This window comes from Stegastes partitus, unplaced genomic scaffold (genome assembly GCF_000690725.1).
Source record: "Stegastes partitus isolate 25-593 unplaced genomic scaffold, Stegastes_partitus-1.0.2 Scaffold528, whole genome shotgun sequence".
Taxonomy (NCBI): domain Eukaryota; kingdom Metazoa; phylum Chordata; class Actinopteri; family Pomacentridae; genus Stegastes; species Stegastes partitus.
This window is the reverse complement of record NW_007578259.1, coordinates 204,340-227,021: the sequence shown is the minus strand read 5'-3', so window position 1 is coordinate 227,021 and position 22,682 is coordinate 204,340. Positions and strand designations below refer to the sequence as shown.

The following is a 22,682-nucleotide window of genomic DNA, read 5'->3' as shown; positions in this document are numbered from 1 at the left end:
CACCTTGCAGCCCACATGTTAAATCACATAGTAAAAATACAAACTCAAAAAAATGTCCTTAGTGCCTTATTTTTACCTGCTGAAGGACCCAAAAGTAGTTCTAATTAAGTTTTTTGAAAGTAAAAGTACAGTGAGTTGTCTCTGCTTTTACTCACTTGCACCTGTCGACTGGATATGTTACATATGATTATATTATTATATATTACTGTAGAGCTGCATCGACCTTCAGTCTGTTTTCCATGATTCCATGCTTTACAGGGTTTTGAATATTACATTTTTTAATTACTATATATTTTCAAATTCATTTTAATGTTTTGTTTTTGTTATTGCTAATTAATTATTTCCTATAAATAAAATCCAGCTCTCTACTGATCATTTCATCAAACTGAGGACAAACATTGATTTAAAAAACAAAAAGAAGACTGAAAGCTTCGCCTCTGTGGTGCAACACGCAGGTATTGCAGCCAACAGGTGTCTAACATGCAGGTGTGCTGGTGCCGCCCCCTGCTGGTCACTCACCTGTGTGTCCGTAGAGGATCTGGCAGCTGTTGGTGAGCAGCTCGAACACCTTCAGCTGGCAGCTGTTGGTGGCCACCACGATGTGACTGTCGCCTTTACCCAGGAACTTCACGTCCAGCACCTCGTCGCTGTAACCCACAAACTGGAGGCAAAGACAACAGCAGAGAGGACGGTGAGCGCTGATTCTGATAAACAGGAAATGTACAGAAACACACACCCGCTCTGTGATACGGCTCAGACAGCCCACAAATCAGCAGAGAGTGAAAATGTAAATAAAAAGGTCTTATTGTTCTATTCAGATAAAGCACATATGAGACAGTGACAACCTTTAAGTCTAAAGCAAAAAGAAACTGCTAACCAGTTCATCAATCCACAGATTTCAGGGTTTACTGAAATCGTACTTCGTCACATATGCTGCCGAGCTGACCTGCTCTGGAGCAACTTCTGTTCGAGATAACAGATCAACAAATGTAAAGGCATCACATCCGGACTGTTCAGCTATCTAACGAAATGGCATCACCTCTTCTAGGGGAGCCTGCATCTCTAGGAGACCACGTAAACGATTTCAGAAACAAGAATTCTCAGCAGAGAGAACTCCAGACTTCGTCGCTTCATTTTTTCCCTGTTAACAACGAGCCATGTTATTGTTCTGCAGGCCTTTGGATGAAGTCCTTAAACGGGGACTGATTAAACTCACTTCAAAGCTTGAATGATGATTTTAAATTTGTTCTTTGCTTGCTCTCAGAAAACACTGTCCGGCTTCACGGCTGAAGGATTAACGCTGAAACTGTCTAATTCACCATAAAAACATTCTGCATCTACATCTATCAGATAAATAAACAACTGCAATCACAGTGGGAGCTACTCGTGTTTTAAAGATGGAGCTCTTCGTGGCTGCAGCAGCTGTGTCGCTCTCAGCAGGTATCAGATTTTTAAATCCCTCTTATTTGTTCCTCTAGACCTGATCATGTCTACGACTGCTCATCTTGTGCCAACGGCGCCTTTTTAATGTGAAGGTGACGGATAGATGTCTTGTAAGTTTACAATCAGCTTAGTGCGACAGCAACAAAAAAATATCCTGCGTATGACGAATTAGCTAAAAGGCCTCAGATGTTTGGACGTGTCATTTCCCAGCGATCGGCATCAGTAACCGGTTCCCACCTGCTGCTGTGTGCTGAGACCAGGCAGCTGGTAGAGCAGGATGTTGTGTTCTGCAGTGACCGTGGCGAGTCTGGAGGAGGCGGGCAGGTGGAAAAGGTACGTCAGACTGCGAGGATTGTCCTGCTCCTCCTCCTCTTTCTCCTCCTCGTAGACGGAGGTGAGGGTGGCGGGGAGGGACTGGGTGTAGACACAACGGGCCGAGCCGGCCTCCCAAACCCTCAGTACACCTACAGGGAAGAAGACAGACTCTAGACTCGTGCAAAGGAACGCAGACTTTATGTTCAGGGATGTTCAAGAGCCAAACCTTTGCTGCCAGCTGTGATGAAATGCAACTCTTTGCTCTTCACTCCAATCTCAGATAAGTCTGTGTTCTCAGGCAGAAGCACGACGCCCTCCACAGCCTGCAGATTAACACATCACGCACAAATGAAGCAGCAGGAAGAGTATAAAAACAATTAATGTTCTTATTTCTTACAGTCTTACCTCATACACCGGAACAGTCCTCTTGGCCTGGCGAGTTTTCAGGTCCCACACTGTACAGATCTTGTCCCGTCCAGAGCTACGAACACAGATCAGTTACACACAGCTTCAACACACAGAACTGCACAACAGTTTGATTTAAAGCATCAGCCGTCCGGCTCAGTACCTGACCACGGTGTCGCCGTCAGGGCTGAAGCTGAGCGAGGTGACGGCGCTGTAGTGGCTCTGCAGGACAAACACACACTGGCTGGAGCGAAGGTCCCACAACCGGATGCCGCAGTCCAGCGACGAGGAGAAGAGCTGCAGGCGCTTGATGTCTGGGTGGAACTGGACCAAGCTACACAAAGGAAAGCTCAAATATTTCCTCCTTGTTGCCAAATCAGCAGTTTCTTATAAAACCTGTGGTGTGAGTGGCCTATAAGAGCAGCTTCTTTTCGTTAGGAATACTTTTTTCTGCACTATTTTGTGTTGGTGTTTGCAACATTTACTGTTTACATACTATATTATATGATCTATGTAAACTCCTGATTGTGTGACGCCAAGTTCTGCAGTAACAAATAACTTTAAGAAACAAGCTCTAGGCTGTGTGTAGTTCGTAGATTCTGGGACTTACTGTACAACACCAGAAGAGCCTTTAAGGTTGTGCGTGCAGTACTGCTTCATCACATCCCAAAGCTTTATAGTCCCATCACAGCCACCTGCAGGACGACACAAACAGAGCACGATAAGACGTCTGTGTGGCAGAGATCAGACAGAAGCTGGTTGTCACTGTTAATGTGGTGACTGACCCGTGGCGAGGAGCGTAGAGGTGGAGTCAAAGGTCATACTGGCTACAGGAATGGTGTGAATCGCCCTCCAGGACCGAGTGCAGCTGGCCTGCCTCCAGTCCCACTGCTTCAGCAGCAGAGCCCTGCTGGCTGTGACCAGCATCTGTGGGGAGACAGAGAGCAAAGACAAGCTGAACACAGGCTGACAGTCAAATATAATGACACCACACCAACAACTGTGGAGTCTGAATGAAGTGGTTCAGGTGTTTGCTTACCTCATCATCACAGCTGAGTGCAAACGATGTGATGTCCTCCTGATCATCCTGCAGGCCCAAAAAAATCAAAATGGTTCCATCAGTGAGCAGATACTTGGTGTACTTTATATTTATTATGAGATGGAGAAAAGTTTTTATTTTTATGTAAAGAGAGAAAAGATGCAGGAGCCCAAATGCCTAAAGGCTTCCTACTACCTACATATATATATATATATATATAAACTATCATCAGTAACACAACTCAGTGTTAAATACCAGATCATAAATGAGAAGAGTTACAAGCTACAAACAGAAGCTTACACTTGTCAGTTGACTGTTGCTGTTACTCATCTTTAAATGTGCAAATACAAATTATTACAATTTCTGTCATAACATCAAGAGAGAAGCTGCAGTGAGTTTATCTAACTGTACTCTGGACTCACATGCTCAACACAGTGGACGATCTTTCCCGTGCTAATCTCCAAAACATTGACACGAGATCCACATGTGCAAAAGATGTATTTTTCATCTTTGCTGATCTGAAAAAAAAACAACACACATTTAAAAGGTTAAAGGGCAAATGCAGGCTGTAAAAACATCTGCTGCTACTCGTCTCACCACTCTGTCTAGTGTTTATGTTTTATTATTTGTCGTCCGTTTGTCTGTTTCTACTATTCTTTCTTTCTTCCATTTCCTGTAACCCAAACTGGCTGAACCAGATGTCCTTCCTCCCTGAGCCTGGTTCTGCTGGAGGTCTTCCTTTCCACTGTCACAAACATGCCTGAAATCTTTGGACTGTATAATTTTGTACAGTTTTCATTTTTTAAATTTCAGTTTGTCAGGTTAATTTGTATTTAATGTTGCAGGATCTTAACTTAAATATTTCATTTAGGCAAGTAAACCTGTATTTTATATAATATTGTAGCCTAATATTCAAATTACTCCGGTAAATTAACATTATAAATAACACTTCAGGGTCTCAATCTTAACATTCAAACTTGTTGTGTAAATTAGTGAATCCAGCTTATTTCTCTACTAGAAAACACTTTGGCTCAACAGCTGCTGCTTTAAATGTGCTGAATAAACAACACCGACTCTGGAGATGCTTTGTCGGGTATTTGCTTGGAACTCGCATTATACCAAAGGATTTCTTTGTCTCTACTCAATGCCAAATTTTCCTCTGGTAAGTCTCTCAACTTTAAAACAATGCAGCATTACAATAAAAGAGGTGAAAAGGTGAAAGGTGAGAGTCCCAGTGACAGCACTTCTCTGGCCTCTTCCCCTCACCACAGTCACTCAGCGCAATAACAAACACCTTTTCAATACTACTATTATCATTATGCACTTTTCTGTTTGTTTGCACTACATGATGTGAGATTTTGCACATTCAAAGGCAAAAAAATAAGAATCCACACAGTCTTGCACAACCTGTACAGCTGTCTCACTTAAATAACAACAACTGCTTTTACTTCTAAACCAGCTTTGACTTGCTGCATCTGCGCTCGTTTTATTGTTCCTCTATCACTTACGTTTATTTTACTTGCAGCTTTCTTTTTTTTCATCTTTTATCATTCTTTAATGTGTCACTTGCCAGTGTTCGGTGTTATGCACGGACACCCCACATGTAAAAACCCCACATGACGGATTCTGATTGATTAAATCCCTGGATTCCCTGTTAAGCATCACTTCAAACTGGTCCAGCACTTTCCACACACTCAGAAAACGCACCTGCACTTTGCCTCCTTTGTAAAAAGGCTCGATCTTGCTGGAAACAGCGTAACTGTGGGAGAATAAGAGAAAAATGACCGTTACGTTTAACAACTTTCACTGACACGTTAGCCTTTAGCTTGTGTTAGCCATCTAGCAAGTTCTGCAGCCTACACGTGTGAGGAGCCAAACTCACTTGGTCTTGAATTGAAGATTTGTATTCGCCATTTTACATACGAGAAATATCCCGAACTCAATATTTCAGGAACTCCAGGCAACTTAAATTACTTATATCTCATCTCACACGTTGTCAACACATCCAGCGCCGCATGCTGACAGTGGAGTCGCACACGTTATACGTCATCAGGACGCACAGAGCTGTGATTGGTCAGATGCTTTCCTCACTGTTACGCTGAATTCCCGCTTCGATTGTAAACGTGTAAATAGAAATAAATACATAAATAAACCACACTGACTGGTAGTTTATGGGAATTTAATATGTGACTAATAAAATGTATGTTTCTATGTTTTGTTTGTGAACCACACAATAACAGAAATATTATGTTTAAAAGTCCGAGTGGAGTTTGGTGCTGGAACAGCAGGGAAATAAAAGAACGCCATTATCCACCTTCGTTTATATAATTTATTGTTTCTATTTGTCCGAGCGCGCGCGCGCGCACACTCACACACACACACACACAGACACAAACAACACACAACACACAGAGACACACACTGGTCCCTCCTTCATGTTTTGTCAGGAATGTTCATGTGTGTGTTGTATTGATAACGCGGGTGTGTGTTCCTGCGTGTGACCTGTCAGAGGATCGATATGGAGTAAAGCAGCGCCGGGGATGAAACACGGTGGGGAAAGGAGGTTATCATGGTGAGTGGACAACAGCTTCTCTTTGTTTGTTTGTTTGTTTGTTTGTTTGTTTAGGCTATTTATTTGTTTTAACTTTGATTTAAATTCTTAGTTTTATTGGCGAATATTCGCGGTCAATTTGAAACATACATTCGTCATACAAGAACAGCTCTCTATCATTCGCTTGGCCCTTTAAGTATATACCACTGTAAAAGTATCATGGTACTTTTTATATCTTAAAATAAATAAAAGTGTCGTTAGGGATAATGTCAAATGTGTGTAATTATTTTATAGCCCAAATATCTCATGTTTAGTCAGTAGAAATTGACTTTTGTCGAAGGGATTGTGCTCACTTTTTGTAATCATGTGATCAGTCATATGACTTTCCAGAACAATTCCATTTTGTTGTCTCTTTCCTTTATGTTGAAAACACTGAGCAGAGCTCATAGGCGGCTGTGGTGACACGGTGCACTGCTGCAACTCACAGCCTGTCCACCTGAAATACATGGTAAAGACTTTACACCATGTTAACCAGGACTGAGGTTGTGTTTGTTTTGACCACATCCAGGCGGACCCAGAGGTGTCGACACAGAGCGGGGGCTACGATGTGGAGCTGTTTGTGGACACTCCAGACTACGATCTGATCTGCACCATATGCCAAGGGGTCCTCAGGTGTCCAGTAAGAGCTGCATGCCACCACATTTTCTGCAAGAAATGCATCTTACAGTGGCTAAAAAGGTAGTGAATGCATCTGATCAATATCAATGGAAAAAATGCAAACACAATGGTGCTTTAATTAGGCATATTTATTGACTCATCCGCATGAAAGATCAGGGATTGACTGTTATTTGTCCTCTGCAGACAGGAGACCTGCCCCTGCTGCAGGAAGCCGGTTAACCCCAGTTTGATCTTTGTCATGTTCAAGCTGAGCAAGTCAATTGGACGAATGAAGGTCAAGGTAGGAAGCAAACAGTGTTACACACACTCATAGTTAATGTAATTATCAATCTCTAGTTTAGTGGCTGCATTTGTGCTGGTTCTTCATTCAGGCCTAGAACTGCCTGGCTTGTTTGTGGGGAACTGTGATCCTACGAATATTACTACTAATTATAATGACACCTTTTTTATATAGCACTTTTTCTAAACAGAGTTTGCTATGTGCTTCACAGACAAAAGAAAGATACTCAGGAAGAGCAATGAACCACAGAAGGCCAGTTGGTCCAAACAAAAGGAGATCAGAGAGGCAAAAGTGGATCAATAAAGTTCAACATGGTTAAAGATTTACAAAATAAATCATTTCAACAACACTAAATAATATAGTAAAAGAACCAAAAATGCCATATCCAAGTAAGGAAAACAAACAAAATCGAATAAATTAAAATAGAGTGTTAAATCATAAAGACGAGGCTAGATGCAATAACAACAATAGCAATACTAACTAAATAAAATAAATACATAAATAATGATTGGAGTCGTGTCACTTTATCGATTTGACTGTCTGTAAGTCAAGGTTCAGCTGGTGATTATTGTCATTATTATTTTTGCCAAATTACTACTTTTTCAAACAACTAACCACTCATTTAATTCTGAAAATAAATAAAAATGCTTTCTCAGATCTGAAGATGACTTATGTTTTCCCAACAACTCAAAACCCTAATATATTTAATTTGCAATTAGAACAAAGAAAAGAAGCGAATAAAGCCAAACTGTAACAAGTGAATATTTGACATGTTTGCTTGCTAAACAATCTCTTTAAATTGAAAAGGTAATTAATTTTCTTATCATATTTCAAGCCAATTAGCTGCCCTATCTCCATCCCTTCAGGCAGATGAGAATAAAGCCATGTCCGGCTCTGTGATTACTTCTGTGTGTCTGTTCTCTCCCAGTGCAAGAATGAGATCCGTGGCTGTGAAGAGACCTTCCCCCTCTCGGAGCAGTACTGCCACAGCATGAGCTGCCTGTTCGAGCTCATCCCCTGCCCCTACCAGGGCTGCAGGGCTCAGCTCCTCCGCAGGGACCTGGACACCCACGCTCGCCACTGTGAGCACTGGAGGCAGCCCTGCCACATGGGCTGTGGGACGATACTCTCCCACCGCACCCAGGCCCAGCACAACTGCTACAAGCAGCTGAGGCAGGAGTATGAAGCCAGGCAGAGGAACCACAGGGCCATCGCCACGGCCCTGCAGAGGAAGATGAGGAGGATGCAGAGCACTATGGCCCACATGAAGCGACAGATAGGGCTCATCTGTGAGAGCCTGGAGGTGATGGATGACCTGCATGAGGTGGAGGAGGAGGAGCTCGGGGAAAGCAGCGGCAGCTCCAGCGGGACTCCAAGCAGCAGCAGCAACTGCTGAGAGACCAGCCAGGGCTGGTGGCTACTGCATGTGGTTATTCAGATGAAGGTGTGTGTTTGGAACATGTGGGTATTTGATTAAATTGGGTGCATTTGTAGCAGTTTTGTGATGTATTTTCTTCTATTTTGTAAATAAAGCATTTAACATTACTTTGTCATTATATCTGCACCTGGTCTCAGTTCAAGAAAGGAGGAGGAGAGGAAACTACATCTTCATTGACAAGTCAATCAGTCAAACTTATTTATATAGCACCTTTCAAAGCTACAAGTCTATTTATGTAGCGCCTACACAGAGGTTGTTCAAAATGCTTGACAGGCAAGAAAAACAAAACTGATGAAAACATGCAAAAGGTAAAATACAAAATGCAGCAGAGTAGAATGCATTCATTAATTTAAAAAATACAGCCAAGTTAAATAAAAGGCATACACATTTTATAGAACAATTAAAACTGACAAAAAAAGAAAAAGAACAACATGGAAAAGATAAAGCTCACAATGAAATAGTGAATAAGAGCACAAACAGCTTTAGTAAAACTACTGGCAGTTTAGACCAGGCTTTACAAAATTATATTTTCCAGTCATTGAACAGTTTTTATTTTTCTTTCTTTTCTTTTCTTTCTTTCTTTCTTTCTTTCTTTTCTTTTCTTTTCTTTTCTTTTCTTTTCTTTTTTCTTTTTCTTTCTTTCTTTTATGAAAAAAAAAATACTTTATTCATCCCAGAAGGGAAATTCAATTTATTTTATTTTATTTTATTTTTTATGTTTCTTTCATTGAAAAAAAATAAAATCCTGCTCCCTCCCACACAGCCTGCTGTTGGCATCGCCCTGTCACACTTGAACTTGTTCCATGGTTCTGATCCAGGTTGTTCTGTTCTGACTAGATCCCTGCTTGTGTTGGTTCTGCTCTCAGATGGACGTCGCTTTGGATAAAAGCGTCTGCATTTCACTGCGCATGGTACCGTATAAAGCCTATCTTCAGTCTTGAATCTTGTGTTTGAACAAACTGCCAGTAGGAGCAGTAGTGAGACGGTGTTGTCGTGTTGGAAATATCGCGATAACTCCTCCAGATAAAACCCGCCGGCCCCTCCGTCAGGTCTTCTTCCTGTTATACTGATCACGTAAGTTCAACATGGAGGCATTCTTTCTGCGTTACATCCTTCGTTATCTCAAACATCCTCGGTCCAAACACATTAATTTCACTTATAAGATGAAACGTAGACACGCTAAATCCAAATCCCGTGTGTATTTATTAACGGATTATTACATTATTATAGTTATTGTTAGAAGATTGTCTGCCGTAAATATGGCGGCGATTCTCGTGTCCTGCGAGTTAACTGAGTTCCACGTTTCCTGTCTGAAGCTGTTAATGACTAAATACAGTGTAATGAAGATGTTTGTTCTGCTCCGCAGCAAATGGCGGACGACGCCGGTGGTAGAGGAGGTTTTCGCGGAGGTTTTGGAGCCGGTGGCCGCGGCCGGGGCCGTGGACGCGGCAGAGGCCGTGGCAGGGGCCGCGGTGCCCGGGGCGGCAAGTCCGAGGACAAGGAGGTACGTGTCGGACTGTTCGGTATTACAGAACCTCTGTCATTATTTCTGTATTTTATTTGGTTTAATGGAGACGCTCTCTCCTCTGTAGTGGGTTCCAGTCACCAAGCTGGGCCGCCTGGTTAAGGACATGAAGATCAAGTCCCTGGAGGAGATCTACCTGTACTCTCTGCCCATCAAGGTGAGCAGCATGATGAAGATGACTGACAGGGAGGTGTGCTGCATGCAGAGGAGGGCAGTGGTGCTGCTTCATGAGCAAGTCTCAGCATCATAGTTGGTCCCTTTTGATTTTGAGCACAAGTGTTTGAGCTCGTGATGCACGATATTAACATTTATGACCGATACTAAGATTTCTGATATTACCGATGTCGATATTTAATTTTTGTTGACACCAAAAATAAGTGTAAGTACGCACTGTAGGAACGTGAAAACTATTCAATAGAAGCCCAAATTAGTCCACACAGTCTTCTTTATCACGTAACAAAAGTAAAACATGTTTAAACTTATTTTAACATATTTAAGTCCAGGACCATTTCAGTAAAAACATCTGTGGAGCGTAGAGACAAAGGCGCTGATGGTAGACAGTCATCGGTACCGGTATCTCGTGCACCACTAGTTTGAGCTTTAAAACGTGCAGTCCAAACACACTCATGCTCAAACGCTTTTTAAGCCAGTTTCCAAAGTTGCTGGATGGGAACTGAAAATGCTATTTTATTTAAATCGTTTAACACGTGATACAAATATGAATACAGGAAGATGAATACACTCTGCTTTTCAAAGGTTTTATTGCTAGAAACAGATATTTAGCTCAGTGAGCCAATTAAAGTCTGACTCCATGCAAAGCACACACTGGGGCTGATGTACTGTTTAGAATAAACACCCTGTTTAACATATTTATCTCACACTGTCTGGTTTGCTGTGCTGAAGTGTACAGACTCGTACTTTAACTATTATTTTCTTTGTCAGTTATTGTCCTGATTCATTGATTAGTGTTTAGTCTGCAAAATGTCAGAAAGTAGTGAAAAATGTTGGCCAGTGTTTCCCAAAGCCCGAGATAACATCTGTAGAGGTTTTGTTTGGTCCACAACCCAAAGATGCTCCGTTTAGCATCACAGACTATGTACAGACCAGAAAACTGTCTGATTTAAGAGGCTGGAATCAGGATTTTGGATTTTTTCCTTTCAAAAGTGACTCAATCACTTGTCAAAACAGTTGTCCAATACTAAATTGGCCGCTAACTAATTGATGAATTGTTGCAGTTCTACAAACTTGCATACTGTGTGATGGAAGATAGCACAATCTCCATGAAGAGAATTCCTGAAAACAGATCATCCGATTTATTCAAACTGATGTTTTCTTTTTTCCTCTAGGAGTCTGAGATCATCGACTTCTTCCTGGGTTCTGGTCTGAAAGACGAGGTGCTGAAGATCATGCCTGTCCAGAAGCAGACCAGGGCCGGTCAGCGCACCAGGTTCAAGGTGAGTGTTGTCAACCCTGTGAAGGTCGTCTCTTGTGACTCAGCAGCATCCTGTCCTGCTAAAGATGTTGTAACTCTAACATTGTTGGCTCCTGTCTTTGCTTGCAGGCCTTTGTAGCCATCGGCGACTACAACGGCCACGTGGGTCTGGGGGTGAAGTGCTCCAAGGAGGTGGCCACAGCCATCCGAGGTGCCATCATCCTGGCCAAGCTGTCCATTGTCCCCGTCAGGAGAGGTTATTGGGGTAACAAGATCGGCAAGCCCCACACCGTGCCCTGCAAGGTGACCGGTCGCTGCGGTTCTGTCCTGGTGCGTCTGATCCCAGCACCCCGTGGTACCGGCATCGTGTCCGCCCCTGTGCCCAAGAAGCTGCTCATGATGGCTGGTATCGATGACTGCTACACCTCTGCCAGGGGCTGCACTGCCACTCTGGGCAACTTTGGTAAGACTCTCCTCCGGCCTTGGTGCCGTTTTTCTGGGTTTCTCCTTGCTCTGCCCAGCTTCGCCTCTGCAGTGGTGTTGTTGACGTTTTCAGGAGAGAAAGAAACGAGTAATGCACGGCAGGAAGACGCCTTTGTGGCCTTCTCTGTTCCCATTTAACAGCTCAACACTTCCTCTCATTGGACTGCAGCGTTTGTACACGAGAGCGCCAGGCGTCCACTCATCGTTTCTTCTTTCCCTCCTCAGCTAAGGCCACCTTTGACGCCATCTCCAAGACTTACAGCTACCTGACCCCTGATCTGTGGAAGGAGACAGTCTTCACGAAGTCTCCCTACCAGGTCAGTACACCGCCGGCACAGCTCGTCATGATTCATAACGTATGAAATTCATGTGTGTGACCAGGCTTTCTGCTTGTTCTCATTACAGGAGTTCACCGACCATCTGGCCAAGACTCACACCAGAGTGTCCGTGCAGAGGGGACAGGCTGTCCAGGCCGCCGCCTCCTAAACTTTTTGTACAGAGAACCGTTAAATAAACGTTCTGAAACACCACTTGCTTTGTGTAGTTTTGTGTTACATGTGCTAAACCAGTGACAGAACACGTGGTTTGGAGGTAGACTGGCTGCGGTAGTCTTTTTCCTTCATGAGGGTCGTGGTGCTGATGTGGGTGTAAATAATTGGCCCAACTTGAACATTTTTGTGTCCATAATTCACTTTGCAGAAAGGAAAGCAGATGTAATTTAGCTGCATCATACAGTTTGTGTCACAGAACGGCCTGTTGACACCTGTCAGCAGATCATAACTGATCTTTATTAAGCTGCAGGTGGAGCAGAGGAAAGCAGAACCTGCTGGCAGGTTGAAACAAGCTATTTGCTGACCTGAAGCCAAGTTTAGCTCAGACCAGAGGTGACAATGTTCTGGACCTTTTAAACCTCTGGACTTTAGAGATTTTCACAATGACATGTCTTTCATGTCGAGATTGTTTAATTCTGTGTTTGTAGCTATAGTTTGATTTTCTTATTTCATTATCTGTACTTTTCAGATTAAAACACAATTAGCTCAGTCTGTTTATACGGTTCTGCAGCATTTATTCTGTGAAAATAGTCTTGTCTTTATCTTGCATTACAAATACTACGTTTAAGAGCTGTACAGTTGCAGAAAGGAGTCACAGATGTTTGAGTTTTAAATCGTTTTTCAGGTTCGTCTAATTTTTAAGCCATAAAATATGACTTCCCAACATCTAATATGAAAAGGAATAATGTCAAACATGTTCTAAGCTGCAGGCTCTGTCTTGAGACGTTAGGAGGAGCAAAATAACGAAAATGCAAATATTGAACAGTAATCTTGGAGTCCTGCAACAGCAGACACAAGCAGACACAGCATCACTGTTCGAGCATCCTTTTCCCACCACAAAACTAAATGCACAAATAAAAATTAAGTTTGAGATAAACCTTTTAAGTTGTCAATAAAGTTAAGTAGGATTTAAAGCTAAATTCAAGCTCAGTTAACAGGTTAAACCTCAGTTTAGCTCGATAACCTAAAATGCTGCTTTGTAGTACAGCCCTCAGAGCCCAGAGTGAAAAGACAGACATGATTTATCACATCAACTTTAATTTACAATCTTGACATAGGACAGATGGAGAACTGTCTTTAAGCCTGCTGGGCCTGAGCTTCCATCATTCGCTCTTTCTGCTTCATTAGACATTTCCTCCCACTGGCGTACGCTCCCAGGTCTCCATCTACAAAGAGGCCAGCAAAAAATTAAAGGTGAACAAAAATACTATAAATATGAGCACAAGACATCAGACCATGATTTGTAGTTGCAGTTTATTTTTTTCTAATTTGTATGAAAATTGACAACAGGAGTACATTCTCATATTTCAAAAGCTGATCTGATTATTCAGTTATTAAGATAAACCACAACAAATCATTTCTATTAATTATTTCTCTACAACAAATATTGTATTCTCCATCATTTATTTATAAAATGATTCACATAAAGTGACTAACGATAGATTTGGAGTAAATAACTTATGAGCCAATCAGGGAGTTCGTGGTGTCGCTGTCTTTAGTTAGCATCAGAGTGACTGAATGAGTTAATAAATGAATGAAAACAGTAAAAGCCGACATCGCAGTACTTACAGCGCAACATGAAGTTCTTGGTCACATCCTCGAACTGCTGGATTTCGTGGGCACAGTTCTGCTGGTAGCTGTTCCCTTCCCTCTGCTGGCAGGCCCTCATACGCTCCTGGATCACCTTCACGATCTCCTGATCCACTTTACTGAGGGGACGAGACAGCAACACAGTCTCACTCGTCCATTCATTTCTAACTTGCTGCACAGAGACTACAAGAACAACGCCATCCCTGTGGCCAGGTAGTGTCCTACTCGAGCAAACCTCTCTTACTGTCAGTCTGATGTCTGGCTGTAAAAAGGCCCCGACAAATAAACTGCACAGTCAAAGGTATGACGACATGAACACTGCACCCATATGTGCTTCTCAGGATTTGACCTGGTTTGCAGTCTCTGTTTGGTGAAGGTGAGAGCTCTGTGCAGGTCAGTCAGACCCGTAAGCTCCTCTTGGTCTGAACCGCACAAGTATCCTGTTGCTTAAAATATCCATCACTAAAAGTGGACACAGCAAACAACAAACAGCATCAGATGTTGTTCCTTAAATCAGAAACCAGGTGCCACTAAACCTGCATGTTTTCACGTCAGCTGCTGTTTACATCTGACTGCTCCTCTCCTGCTCATATATACTGCACTTTAATAATGCTGGATTCCCAACAAAGCTGTTCTCATTTACATATTTTTCTGTTGTCAGACAATCGACAAGTGTGAAGCAGGAATAAAAACGCAGCTCATTAAAACTACGGGTTAATCTGCAGTTTCTTCAGAGCCTGTTGTTTCTCTGCACTGCTCAAACACTGTTGATATAACCACAGTATCTGACAAAATCACCAAACATGAGGTAAAAATAGCACCTGTACTGTAAATTCTGTGATATGTGCATACTACATGATGGCACAGAGAGAAAGAAGCGATGTCAGCAGCAGCTCAGCAGCATTTAAAGCTACAGAACCTGAAGCAGCCCATTTAGAGCAGAACTACAAACACAGGTTATGGCAGAACAAAGCCCCTGTCCGGTATCTGGAGCTGACAAATTGAGTCCCATTCAGGGGACACGTGAAACTTTAATTTATTTGTTGAAAAGGGGTTCAACATGTGATCCGTTAAACTGAGATAGCAGACGGATCGCTGTACTTTGGAATGATGCTCACGTTCACACTGGGACTCTGATCTGTGCTTTCCCTGCTATGAAAAGTCTAAATGTCTGCTGTAAACAAAGGTATACGAAAGCAAACATGAGAGACTTCCCGTTTTTATTTACTTTAGGTGTGTAAAAAATGGTGAAAATCTGATGTCACTTTGTCATTACTGAGTGTAGATTGGATGAAGATGCCAAATTAATTAATTTAAAAGTGATTCCAAAGCATAAAGTGTGCAAAAATCCCCAGTATATATCATGTGTAAGTCCATGACTCGGTACCAGTGTTTTGGGAACACAGGTGTCCATGTGAATGCTAAGTGCTGTCCCCCCTGCTGGACTCACTAGTCTCTCCTCCACTGCATCTCTGCCTCATAGTAGCACACATAGTCTCCCTCCTCGCACTCTGTCAGGTCGGGAACACGACGGAACTTCTGGTGGTAGTAGACCATCTTGTTTTTAGAGCGAATGTTGTCGATAGCATCTGAATGAAGAAGAAAACACAGTTCAGCACAAAGATAAAGCAGCTCAGGGTCACGGGCGGCAGGTTGCACTGTCTATCAACAACGCTAGCTAGCTAGCTAGCTAGCTAGCATAGCAGTTCGCTAGCAGTAACTCGGCTAACTCTGACCACCGGTGGCACAAAGTACAGCCCAGTCAGTGATTTAGTTATTGTCCACTTAAGCAACAGCATCGTTTTAAACGAGCCACCGGCGTGTCAGTGCAGCTCCCTCGGCTGCTGCTAGCTGTGTCGGTAGCGAGCCCGTTAGCCCGGTTAGCTCCAGTTACCTCTAAATGTGGTGACAGGCAGGTCCACGGAGTAATAAAAGAGTTTGGACAGAATCAGCGCCGGGTTCGGCAGCGCCGTCTGTTTATCCACAACCGGAGTCCGCTGGGGAGGCTCTGGATACACGTCTTTATCGTAATCTGAAGGCATCTTGCCTTGTTTTGTCCAAAGCCACAGAAATCCTACAATTCGACCTCGACTGCTCTCCTTTCGAGGCAGCGCATGCGCAGAACTCACACCACGATGGCGAATTAGAGGTCACGAAATCAAAATTTAAATATTATTTATACCTTCTTTGTTTTATTTAGAAGTTAAAATTAGATTTAAATGCTGTCTATTTATTATTTACAGCTAGAACGAACCCAGAACAGTGTTGTTTAACATGAAGGTCGAAGTGTAAAGGTCACAGGTTGAACTGTTGTACCACTTCCATACTATAGGTGGCGCTGGAGAGCTGGTTAAAATAACTGAAGCACTGGTGCATACACTGTCTGCAGGAGTTATAATTTATTAATCTTACAATGTTTGATTAGGCAATTAGAGCGTTTAAAGGCAATCACGTTTCATAACCTCCTTGTAGTCCTGTGGTACATCCTGTGTTATAGAGAATGCCAGTGTTTGTGTATTACACACGGCCACGATCCTGTAAGTCAGTTCACAAAGTTTTATCTCCCTTTCTCGAATTTAACATATTACTGACCATGTTAAGGTGCTGGTTCATCAGTAGCACAAAGAGAATAAATGTCAGTGACATGATGATCACCTCAACATCGTCTTTTATCTCCCATTGTTCTTCTTCTTCCATTAAATTGTTTTACTCCATTTTCCCCATGTTTTCAATGACGCCATCCTTGATGCTTCGGCAAGATTATAATTGGCATGAATATAATTCATGCCAATAAGGATACAGAATTGAGTTGAATTGAACTGGATGGAACTGAACTGAAGTGAAAGTTGTGCGTGTCTGAGATGATGAATCGATGTCCATGTGTAGTTGTTACCTGGTGCAGGGTCCACAGTATGACACTGTGTGAGTCTCAGCTGTGTGAAAACTTGCTGCTCTAAGTACATGTTTAGAACATCAGATTAATCCAAATACTTCAAACTCTCCACAGGGATGAATAAAGTCACCAATCAGGCCTCCATCTTTGTGGGAAAACATTGCAAATGCCTGATAACACACAATGAAATGTTTCTCTGTGATGACTTCTTAGCTGACCAAAGCACCGTGAAACCAGTCAGGAAACATTCAAATCTCTTTACAGATATTCAGCAGCATGCACATTCACATACACAACAGAAGACCAGAGGAATAATACATCAGCGTGAGGGGTCCAATGCGTGCTCTCTGAACCAGGAGGAATGACTATATGAGTCCTGGGGCAGAGCAGGTGAGCACTGACCACATGGAAACCTTCCTTTCTCTCTCCTTTCTTGGATGTGTGGCGCCGGGCCTCCCCACCACCTCAGACCTCTCACTTCACCCTCCTCCTTCCTGTCTTCTGCTGTCGGGACTTGGCAGAGATTGCCTTGTTTGAAAGTGAATACGTCTCTTGAAGCGGGCCAAACACCAAATTAGAGCTCTGTGTATCATCTTATGCATGACCCTCACATCAGCGCTGGTTTCTCTCCCTTTCTATCCTCCGCTGGGGCAGAGCGCAGACATGGTCAGTGCTCCTCGTGTTTTTGGTGCTTTTCTGCTTTAAAGGACAAAACATTGTGTAGCTGTTGTCTGCTTTCGTCTTCCACGTGCCTGCTGTGTGTAGAACTTATCACTTTCTCTGGTCGTTTGGCTTTGTAGGAGTAGATGAAGCGTATTAGACTCTTGTAATGGCTGCCTCTGAGGAGAACACGTGGAATACTGACATGGCAACTAGTTTTTCTATGACATAAAATCCTCTGAGTACTTTTTTTTTTGAGCTGGATTAAACGTGACAAAAATCAAAGCAAGAAGCAGAGAAACAGAAAGACAACAAACCTGAAGATGATGGGATTTAACTGCATGATATCTTTTTGATGATCCGTCTCACTTAAATGCTGGAGGAAAAATGTGGAAATTAGTTCAAGCTGTTGTTTAAAAACATGACAACATTTCACTCACTGTTGTCTTTGCACATTTACATCTTTGGTGTAAAGAGATGCACATCGAACATATTACACTATTCATGGATGTGGACAAACGTGTTCTGAAGACAGAGTGGGCTGCAACGGTCGACTGTTTCTGCTGTGAACTGAACATTTTAATAACCCAAACAGAACACAGTTCATGATAAACACAATTAATATTAAAACCTGCAGCAGCTCACTCTAAGTCCTGCATACATATATCCAGATGTGCCACTAAAGAGGACACATCTGGATATCATCTGTTACCTCCTATTGTTGTCCTCTTATTGTTATATTGTTCTTAGTCATGCCTGTGGCTCATCCATGTTGTCTAAGTGTCATATTGACTCTTTGTGGTTTATGTTATTTTGGCTTTTTCAGTCTCATCGCAAATTTCATGCCCCTCGCCACGGGCACATGGGGTTTCTGCCCTGCAAGCGTAGCAAGAAGCACAGGGGGAGGATCCGGACGTGGCCCAAAGACGACCCCGGCCACCCAGTCCACCTCACCGCCTTCCTGGGATACAAGGCCGGGATGACCCACACCCTGAGGGAGGTGCACCGAACCGGGCTCAGTATGTGGACTGATGGATGCACTGGACGCTTTAGAAAATAACATTTGCTTTAAATTCTACTTTATATTTGTTCAGTAGACGACATTTTTGTTGGTTTTCTTTGCACAGGGTTGTGAGATCAGGTGGTTCATGGTCCCTTAAAGCACTTTATTGTTTAATTAGGCTGTTAAGAACTCAAAGGCTCATATTCGGTGTCATCTCTGCGATATAGTGAGCTAGATCTGGGCTGAAGGAAAATGAGCCATATCTTCTGTCTAAATACCTCATTTAGCTCTACAGACAGTTCAAACACCAGCTACATGTGTTTCCCCCGACAGAGCAATCGAAGCGGGAAGAGGTTGAGGCGGTCACCATCATCGACACGCCACCTGTCATTGTGGTGGGTATTGTGGGATACGTTAAAACCGTCCGTGGTTTGCGTTCCCTGAAAACCATCTTTGCCGAGCATCTCAGTGACGAGTGCAAACGCAGATTTTACAAAAACTGGTAACTGACTCCACACAGTTTTTGCTTTCATATCATTGTTGTGTCCCATATTGCATGTTGTTGTTGCAAAAGAATGTCCTTCAGGATGAATAAAGTTTCATCTTATTCTTATATTAAATTGTGTTCAGGTACAAGAGCAAGAAAAAGGCTTTCACCAAGTACAGCAAGAAGTGGCAGGATGAGACCGGAAAGAAACAGCTGGACAAGGATTTTCATCTGATGAAGAAATACTGTTCAGTCATCAGGGTTCTCGTTCACTCTCAGGTGGGGCAGTGTTTCGGGGGACTAACTCTTCTGAAACCCTTCAACACAACAGCGGTGGAGAAACCTGATTTCATTGGCTGTAGTCTTATGACCGACAGCTTCTTGTCCTGAATCCTCCCCTCCAAAAGGGCACTGGTGTCGGAATCATCCGCCTGACTAGAAAGCAAAAGCCTCCAAATCTCAGACATGTTGGCAGTAGCCAAACAACTCGGACTCCCAGTCTGGGGGGGGGCCCTGGAGGACAGTTTCAAATAGCAGTTTAAAAATAATTTTCACATCAGAACCTGGCTGCTCATCCAGGCTTTGCAGAGGGAAAACCTTTATGTTGGCAGCAGACTGTGTGAAGATTGGCCAAGATCTTGATTCTTAGTGGAGCTGCTAGGATCCGGCTCTCTGTGTGCAGAGGGGATAAGATCAAACTCTGCTTTTAAATATCAGAGCTGTGGCAGGAGTTTAGACACAGTCACATGCCGAGTGATAAATCTAATTATAGTAGGGTCAAGTCAGGACACTGCACTGTTTTTGTTGACTTTAGAACTCCTTTTAGTTGCCGTTTACAGGCCTCACCGGTGTCTATGGTCTGTCCACAGATGCGATTTTTGCCCATAAAGCAGAAAAAAGCTCACATCATGGAGGTGCAGCTGAATGGGGGCAGCGTGTCGGATAAGGTGGACTGGGCGAAGGAGCACCTGGAGCAGGCTGTTCCTGTTTCTGCCGTCTTCTACCAGGACGAGATGATCGACGTCATCGGGGTCAGCAAGGGTCACGGCTTCAAAGGTAGGAAACGTTCTGCAAGTCGGGCCAGTTCCAAACCTCTCTGATGTGTGTCAACCGGGCCTGAAGGGAAGTTTTTGTTCTTAGGTGTGACAAGCCGCTGGCACACAAAGAAACTGCCCAGGAAGACTCACAAGGGTCTGAGGAAGGTGGCCTGTATCGGAGCCTGGCATCCCGCCCGGGTAGGCTTCACCATAGCTCGGGCCGGTCAGAAAGGCTACCACCACCGCACTGAGGTCAACAAGAAGGTGAGTCAGCGAGCACATCTAATCATGTTCAAATCTCCCCTCAAATAAGTTATAAGCATTACAATCTAAAGGTTTCTCATAGTGAGCTGCTCGGTGGTTATCACCGTCGCCTCGCAGTTGGAAGGTCGCTGGTTCACGTCCCGGTGAGGACACCCGGGATCTTTCTGCGTGGAGTCTCCATGTTCTCCCCGTGCAGCGTGGGTTCTCTCCGGGTTCTCCGGCTTCCTCCCACAGTCCAGAAACATGCTGAGGTTAATTGGTGATTGTAAATTGTCCGTAGGTGTGAATGTGAGTGTGCTTGGTTGTCTGTCTCTAAGTGTAGCCCTGTGATAGACTGGTTACCTGTCCAGGTGAACCTGCCTTCACCCTGAGTCAGCTGGGATAGGCTCCGCCCCCCATGACCCTGGTGAGGATTAAGGTGTGTAGATGATGGATGGATAGTTTCTCATAGTGTTTGCGTTCATTGTGTCCTCAGATCTACCGGATCGGTCGAGGCGTTCACATCCAGGACGGAAAGGTGGTCCGGAACAACGCCTCCACTAACTACGACATCACCCAGAAGAGCATCACTCCCATGGTACAAAACCCCGACTATCAAATCACATCTACCAGGAAGGGAACCCCAGTAACAATCTCACAATTCTAATGTGTTGGTGTGAATGTAAAACGCATCGTGTTTGCATTGTGCACGATGAACTGCCACAACAGACTCATTGTTTTATTAGTAGTTTAGCATGAAATCTTGAAGATGTTGTGAACAAATCTGTAGTTATGGCATATGAGGTGTGTACTGCATTATGGACTGCATAAAAAACTTTAAGATAAGTAACACCTCATGTTTTCCTGCAGGGAGGTTTTCCTCGCTATGGTGAAGTGAATAACGACTTTGTTATGGTGAAAGGCTGCGTTGTCGGATCTAAGAAGCGTGTTCTCACCCTCAGGAAGGTAAACCGTGCTTCTCAAAGTCTGATTTTATACCCCACAGGCAGCCTTGCAGTGTCAATGCATCATTGAACTTACAGGCCTTTTGTCAGATAACTAATCTCATCCAGTTTCAAAGGGAAATCCACTGTTTGCAGGAAGTGTGTGTGTGTTCTTCTTCACAGTCTTTGCTCACTCACACATCACGCAAGTCCAAGGAGGCCATTGAACTGAAGTTCATCGACACCACCTCTAAATTTGGCTACGGACGCTTCCAAACTGCCCAGGAGAAGAGGGCATTTATGGTGAGTGAGGGGAAATCACAACACTAGGAAGGGAGGAGAAGAATGACTGGAACATGTGAAGGAGTGCTATTTGTCAGCACCAGTATGAAGTTACTCTGCACTATTTTAACCTCAGACCTCTGGTTCACCTGCAGGGGCCGCTGAAAAAAGATGCCCAGAAGATACTGCCAGAAGCCCAGCCAGAGGAGGCCTGAGGGAACGCAAAATATTCTTGTAAAATAATAAAACTGAGCTTCAAATACACCCTCTAACTCTTCTGTATGAAAGGTCTTTGGTGATATTTAGCCATTTTTGTGTGTTTTAGCTGCATCACCTGTTTGTTTGCAGGCTAAAGACAGCAACATATTTAAAGTTTTAAACAACTTTTATTCTTTCGTTGATAAATCCATGAGGCTGTCAACACTGTGCAGACAAAACATGCATCATGGCAGCTTGGTTGAACGGCTCTGAACGTTTTTCAGATGATCATCTCCACGTTTTTCAGTTTCTGTTTGGATCAAGATTGCAATCCTGCACAGCGGATTAGAAAATGGATGGACAGTGTGAACAAATAGCATCCTCTTCGAAAGACATTCAGTTTTTTGTGGCCTTCTGTCTATTTAGAAAAAAAAGTCTGCTGTCAGGGTGTTAGATACAGTTCAGCCAGCTTCACAGTAGGGGGCGCTACAGCACCGTTCTCACAGTCTCCAGGTCACTGCCAAGCTCAGGGTAGCTTTAAGCTCAGCCTCAGAATCCATAAGACATTAATTTTTCATCAACCAAAGAGCAGTTCTACTCTGACAGGTAGTCCTGGGACTCCATGGAGGACTGGTGGGACGAGGAGTGGATGGAGGACTGGTGGGACGGAGGTGGGTTATCCAGGCCGGACGTCATCAGGGGCAGATACAGATCATCCATGTTCGGCATGACAAACACTTTCTGTTGGAGGACAGAGGTCAACAGAAACACATTTAAAAGTGCAGTGATGCAGTAAACGCCTCCTGTCGTGGTCTTGGGTTTATTTCCTGTTTTATTTTGACATTCCCTGTTCTTGTGTATCTGTTTTTGCTTAACTTCCTGCCTTTGTCTGTTTCCCTCTCTTTGGATTCACCTCATTAGTTTCACCTGTGCAGGAATCTGTGTGCTGCCCTCCTGCTCACCTGCCTGGTTTTCTTCATGTTCCTTGTCTGACTTTGGTTTGTGCATTTCGGTTTTGCCATTTGATTTCTTGCTTTAGTGCAGGGGTGTCGACATCCGGTCCTCGAGGGCCGCAATCCTGCATGTTTTAGATGTTTCCTTCTTCCAACACACCTGATTCAAATGATCAGGATCGTTATCAGACTTCTGCAGAGCTTGATGATGAGCTGATCATTTGAATCAGGTGTGTTGGAAGAAGGAAACAT

At 43.5% G+C, this 22,682-nt stretch overlaps 6 protein-coding genes across 6 annotated transcripts in view; 3 read left to right on the top strand and 3 right to left on the bottom strand.

Moving 5' to 3' along the window:
- tbl3 (transducin beta like 3) overlaps positions 1 to 5,200 on the bottom strand; it is a 20,738-nt gene extending 15,538 nt beyond the window's left edge. The window contains exons 1-11 of the mRNA XM_008287920.1: positions 5,085 to 5,200; positions 4,910 to 4,961; positions 3,625 to 3,720; positions 3,203 to 3,250; positions 2,949 to 3,090; positions 2,774 to 2,858; positions 2,327 to 2,497; positions 2,164 to 2,239; positions 1,985 to 2,081; positions 1,681 to 1,907; positions 520 to 661 (exon numbers count right to left, since the gene is read on the bottom strand). Of these exons, the coding sequence (XP_008286142.1) occupies positions 520 to 661; positions 1,681 to 1,907; positions 1,985 to 2,081; positions 2,164 to 2,239; positions 2,327 to 2,497; positions 2,774 to 2,858; positions 2,949 to 3,090; positions 3,203 to 3,250; positions 3,625 to 3,720; positions 4,910 to 4,961; positions 5,085 to 5,116 (1,168 nt within the window). The 5' untranslated portion in view covers positions 5,117 to 5,200. The remainder of the gene's footprint in view (positions 1 to 519; positions 662 to 1,680; positions 1,908 to 1,984; positions 2,082 to 2,163; positions 2,240 to 2,326; positions 2,498 to 2,773; positions 2,859 to 2,948; positions 3,091 to 3,202; positions 3,251 to 3,624; positions 3,721 to 4,909; positions 4,962 to 5,084) is intronic.
- Positions 5,201 to 6,019: 819 nt separating this feature from the next.
- Positions 6,020 to 8,256, top strand: rnf151 (ring finger protein 151). The gene is made up of 4 exons (XM_008287932.1): positions 6,020 to 6,028; positions 6,322 to 6,491; positions 6,615 to 6,711; positions 7,640 to 8,256. The coding sequence occupies exons 1-4, from the start codon at positions 6,020 to 6,022 to the stop codon at positions 8,105 to 8,107; spliced, it is 744 nt and encodes a 247-aa protein (XP_008286154.1). The 3' UTR covers positions 8,108 to 8,256.
- Positions 8,257 to 9,200: 944 nt separating this feature from the next.
- rps2 (ribosomal protein S2) lies at positions 9,201 to 12,119 on the top strand. The gene is made up of 7 exons (XM_008287919.1): positions 9,201 to 9,223; positions 9,516 to 9,653; positions 9,742 to 9,831; positions 11,021 to 11,128; positions 11,236 to 11,569; positions 11,815 to 11,906; positions 11,995 to 12,119. Exons 2-7 carry the CDS (start codon positions 9,519 to 9,521, stop codon positions 12,073 to 12,075), a joined length of 840 nt encoding a protein of 279 aa, XP_008286141.1. The 5' UTR covers positions 9,201 to 9,223; positions 9,516 to 9,518; the 3' UTR covers positions 12,076 to 12,119.
- Positions 12,120 to 13,158: 1,039 nt separating this feature from the next.
- ndufb10 (NADH:ubiquinone oxidoreductase subunit B10) lies at positions 13,159 to 15,867 on the bottom strand. Its single transcript, XM_008287918.1, has 4 exons — positions 15,625 to 15,867; positions 15,181 to 15,319; positions 13,710 to 13,849; positions 13,159 to 13,306 (listed from the first exon to the last, which is right to left on the bottom strand). Exons 1-4 carry the CDS (start codon positions 15,770 to 15,772, stop codon positions 13,218 to 13,220), a joined length of 516 nt encoding a protein of 171 aa, XP_008286140.1. The 5' UTR covers positions 15,773 to 15,867; the 3' UTR covers positions 13,159 to 13,217.
- A 1,336-nt stretch (positions 15,868 to 17,203) lies between these two features.
- Positions 17,204 to 21,543, top strand: LOC103361743 (60S ribosomal protein L3-like). The gene is made up of 10 exons (XM_008287916.1): positions 17,204 to 17,289; positions 18,110 to 18,302; positions 18,620 to 18,788; positions 18,917 to 19,052; positions 19,643 to 19,829; positions 19,914 to 20,074; positions 20,550 to 20,651; positions 20,924 to 21,019; positions 21,181 to 21,300; positions 21,435 to 21,543. Exons 1-10 carry the CDS (start codon positions 17,224 to 17,226, stop codon positions 21,492 to 21,494), a joined length of 1,290 nt encoding a protein of 429 aa, XP_008286138.1. The 5' UTR covers positions 17,204 to 17,223; the 3' UTR covers positions 21,495 to 21,543.
- A 102-nt stretch (positions 21,544 to 21,645) lies between these two features.
- The window catches only part of LOC103361744 (testis-expressed sequence 2 protein-like), a 10,295-nt gene continuing 9,258 nt past the window's right edge, over positions 21,646 to 22,682 (bottom strand). Inside the window, exon 12 of the mRNA XM_008287917.1 lies at positions 21,646 to 22,218. Within this exon, the coding sequence (XP_008286139.1) occupies positions 22,072 to 22,218 (147 nt within the window). The 3' untranslated portion in view covers positions 21,646 to 22,071. The remainder of the gene's footprint in view (positions 22,219 to 22,682) is intronic.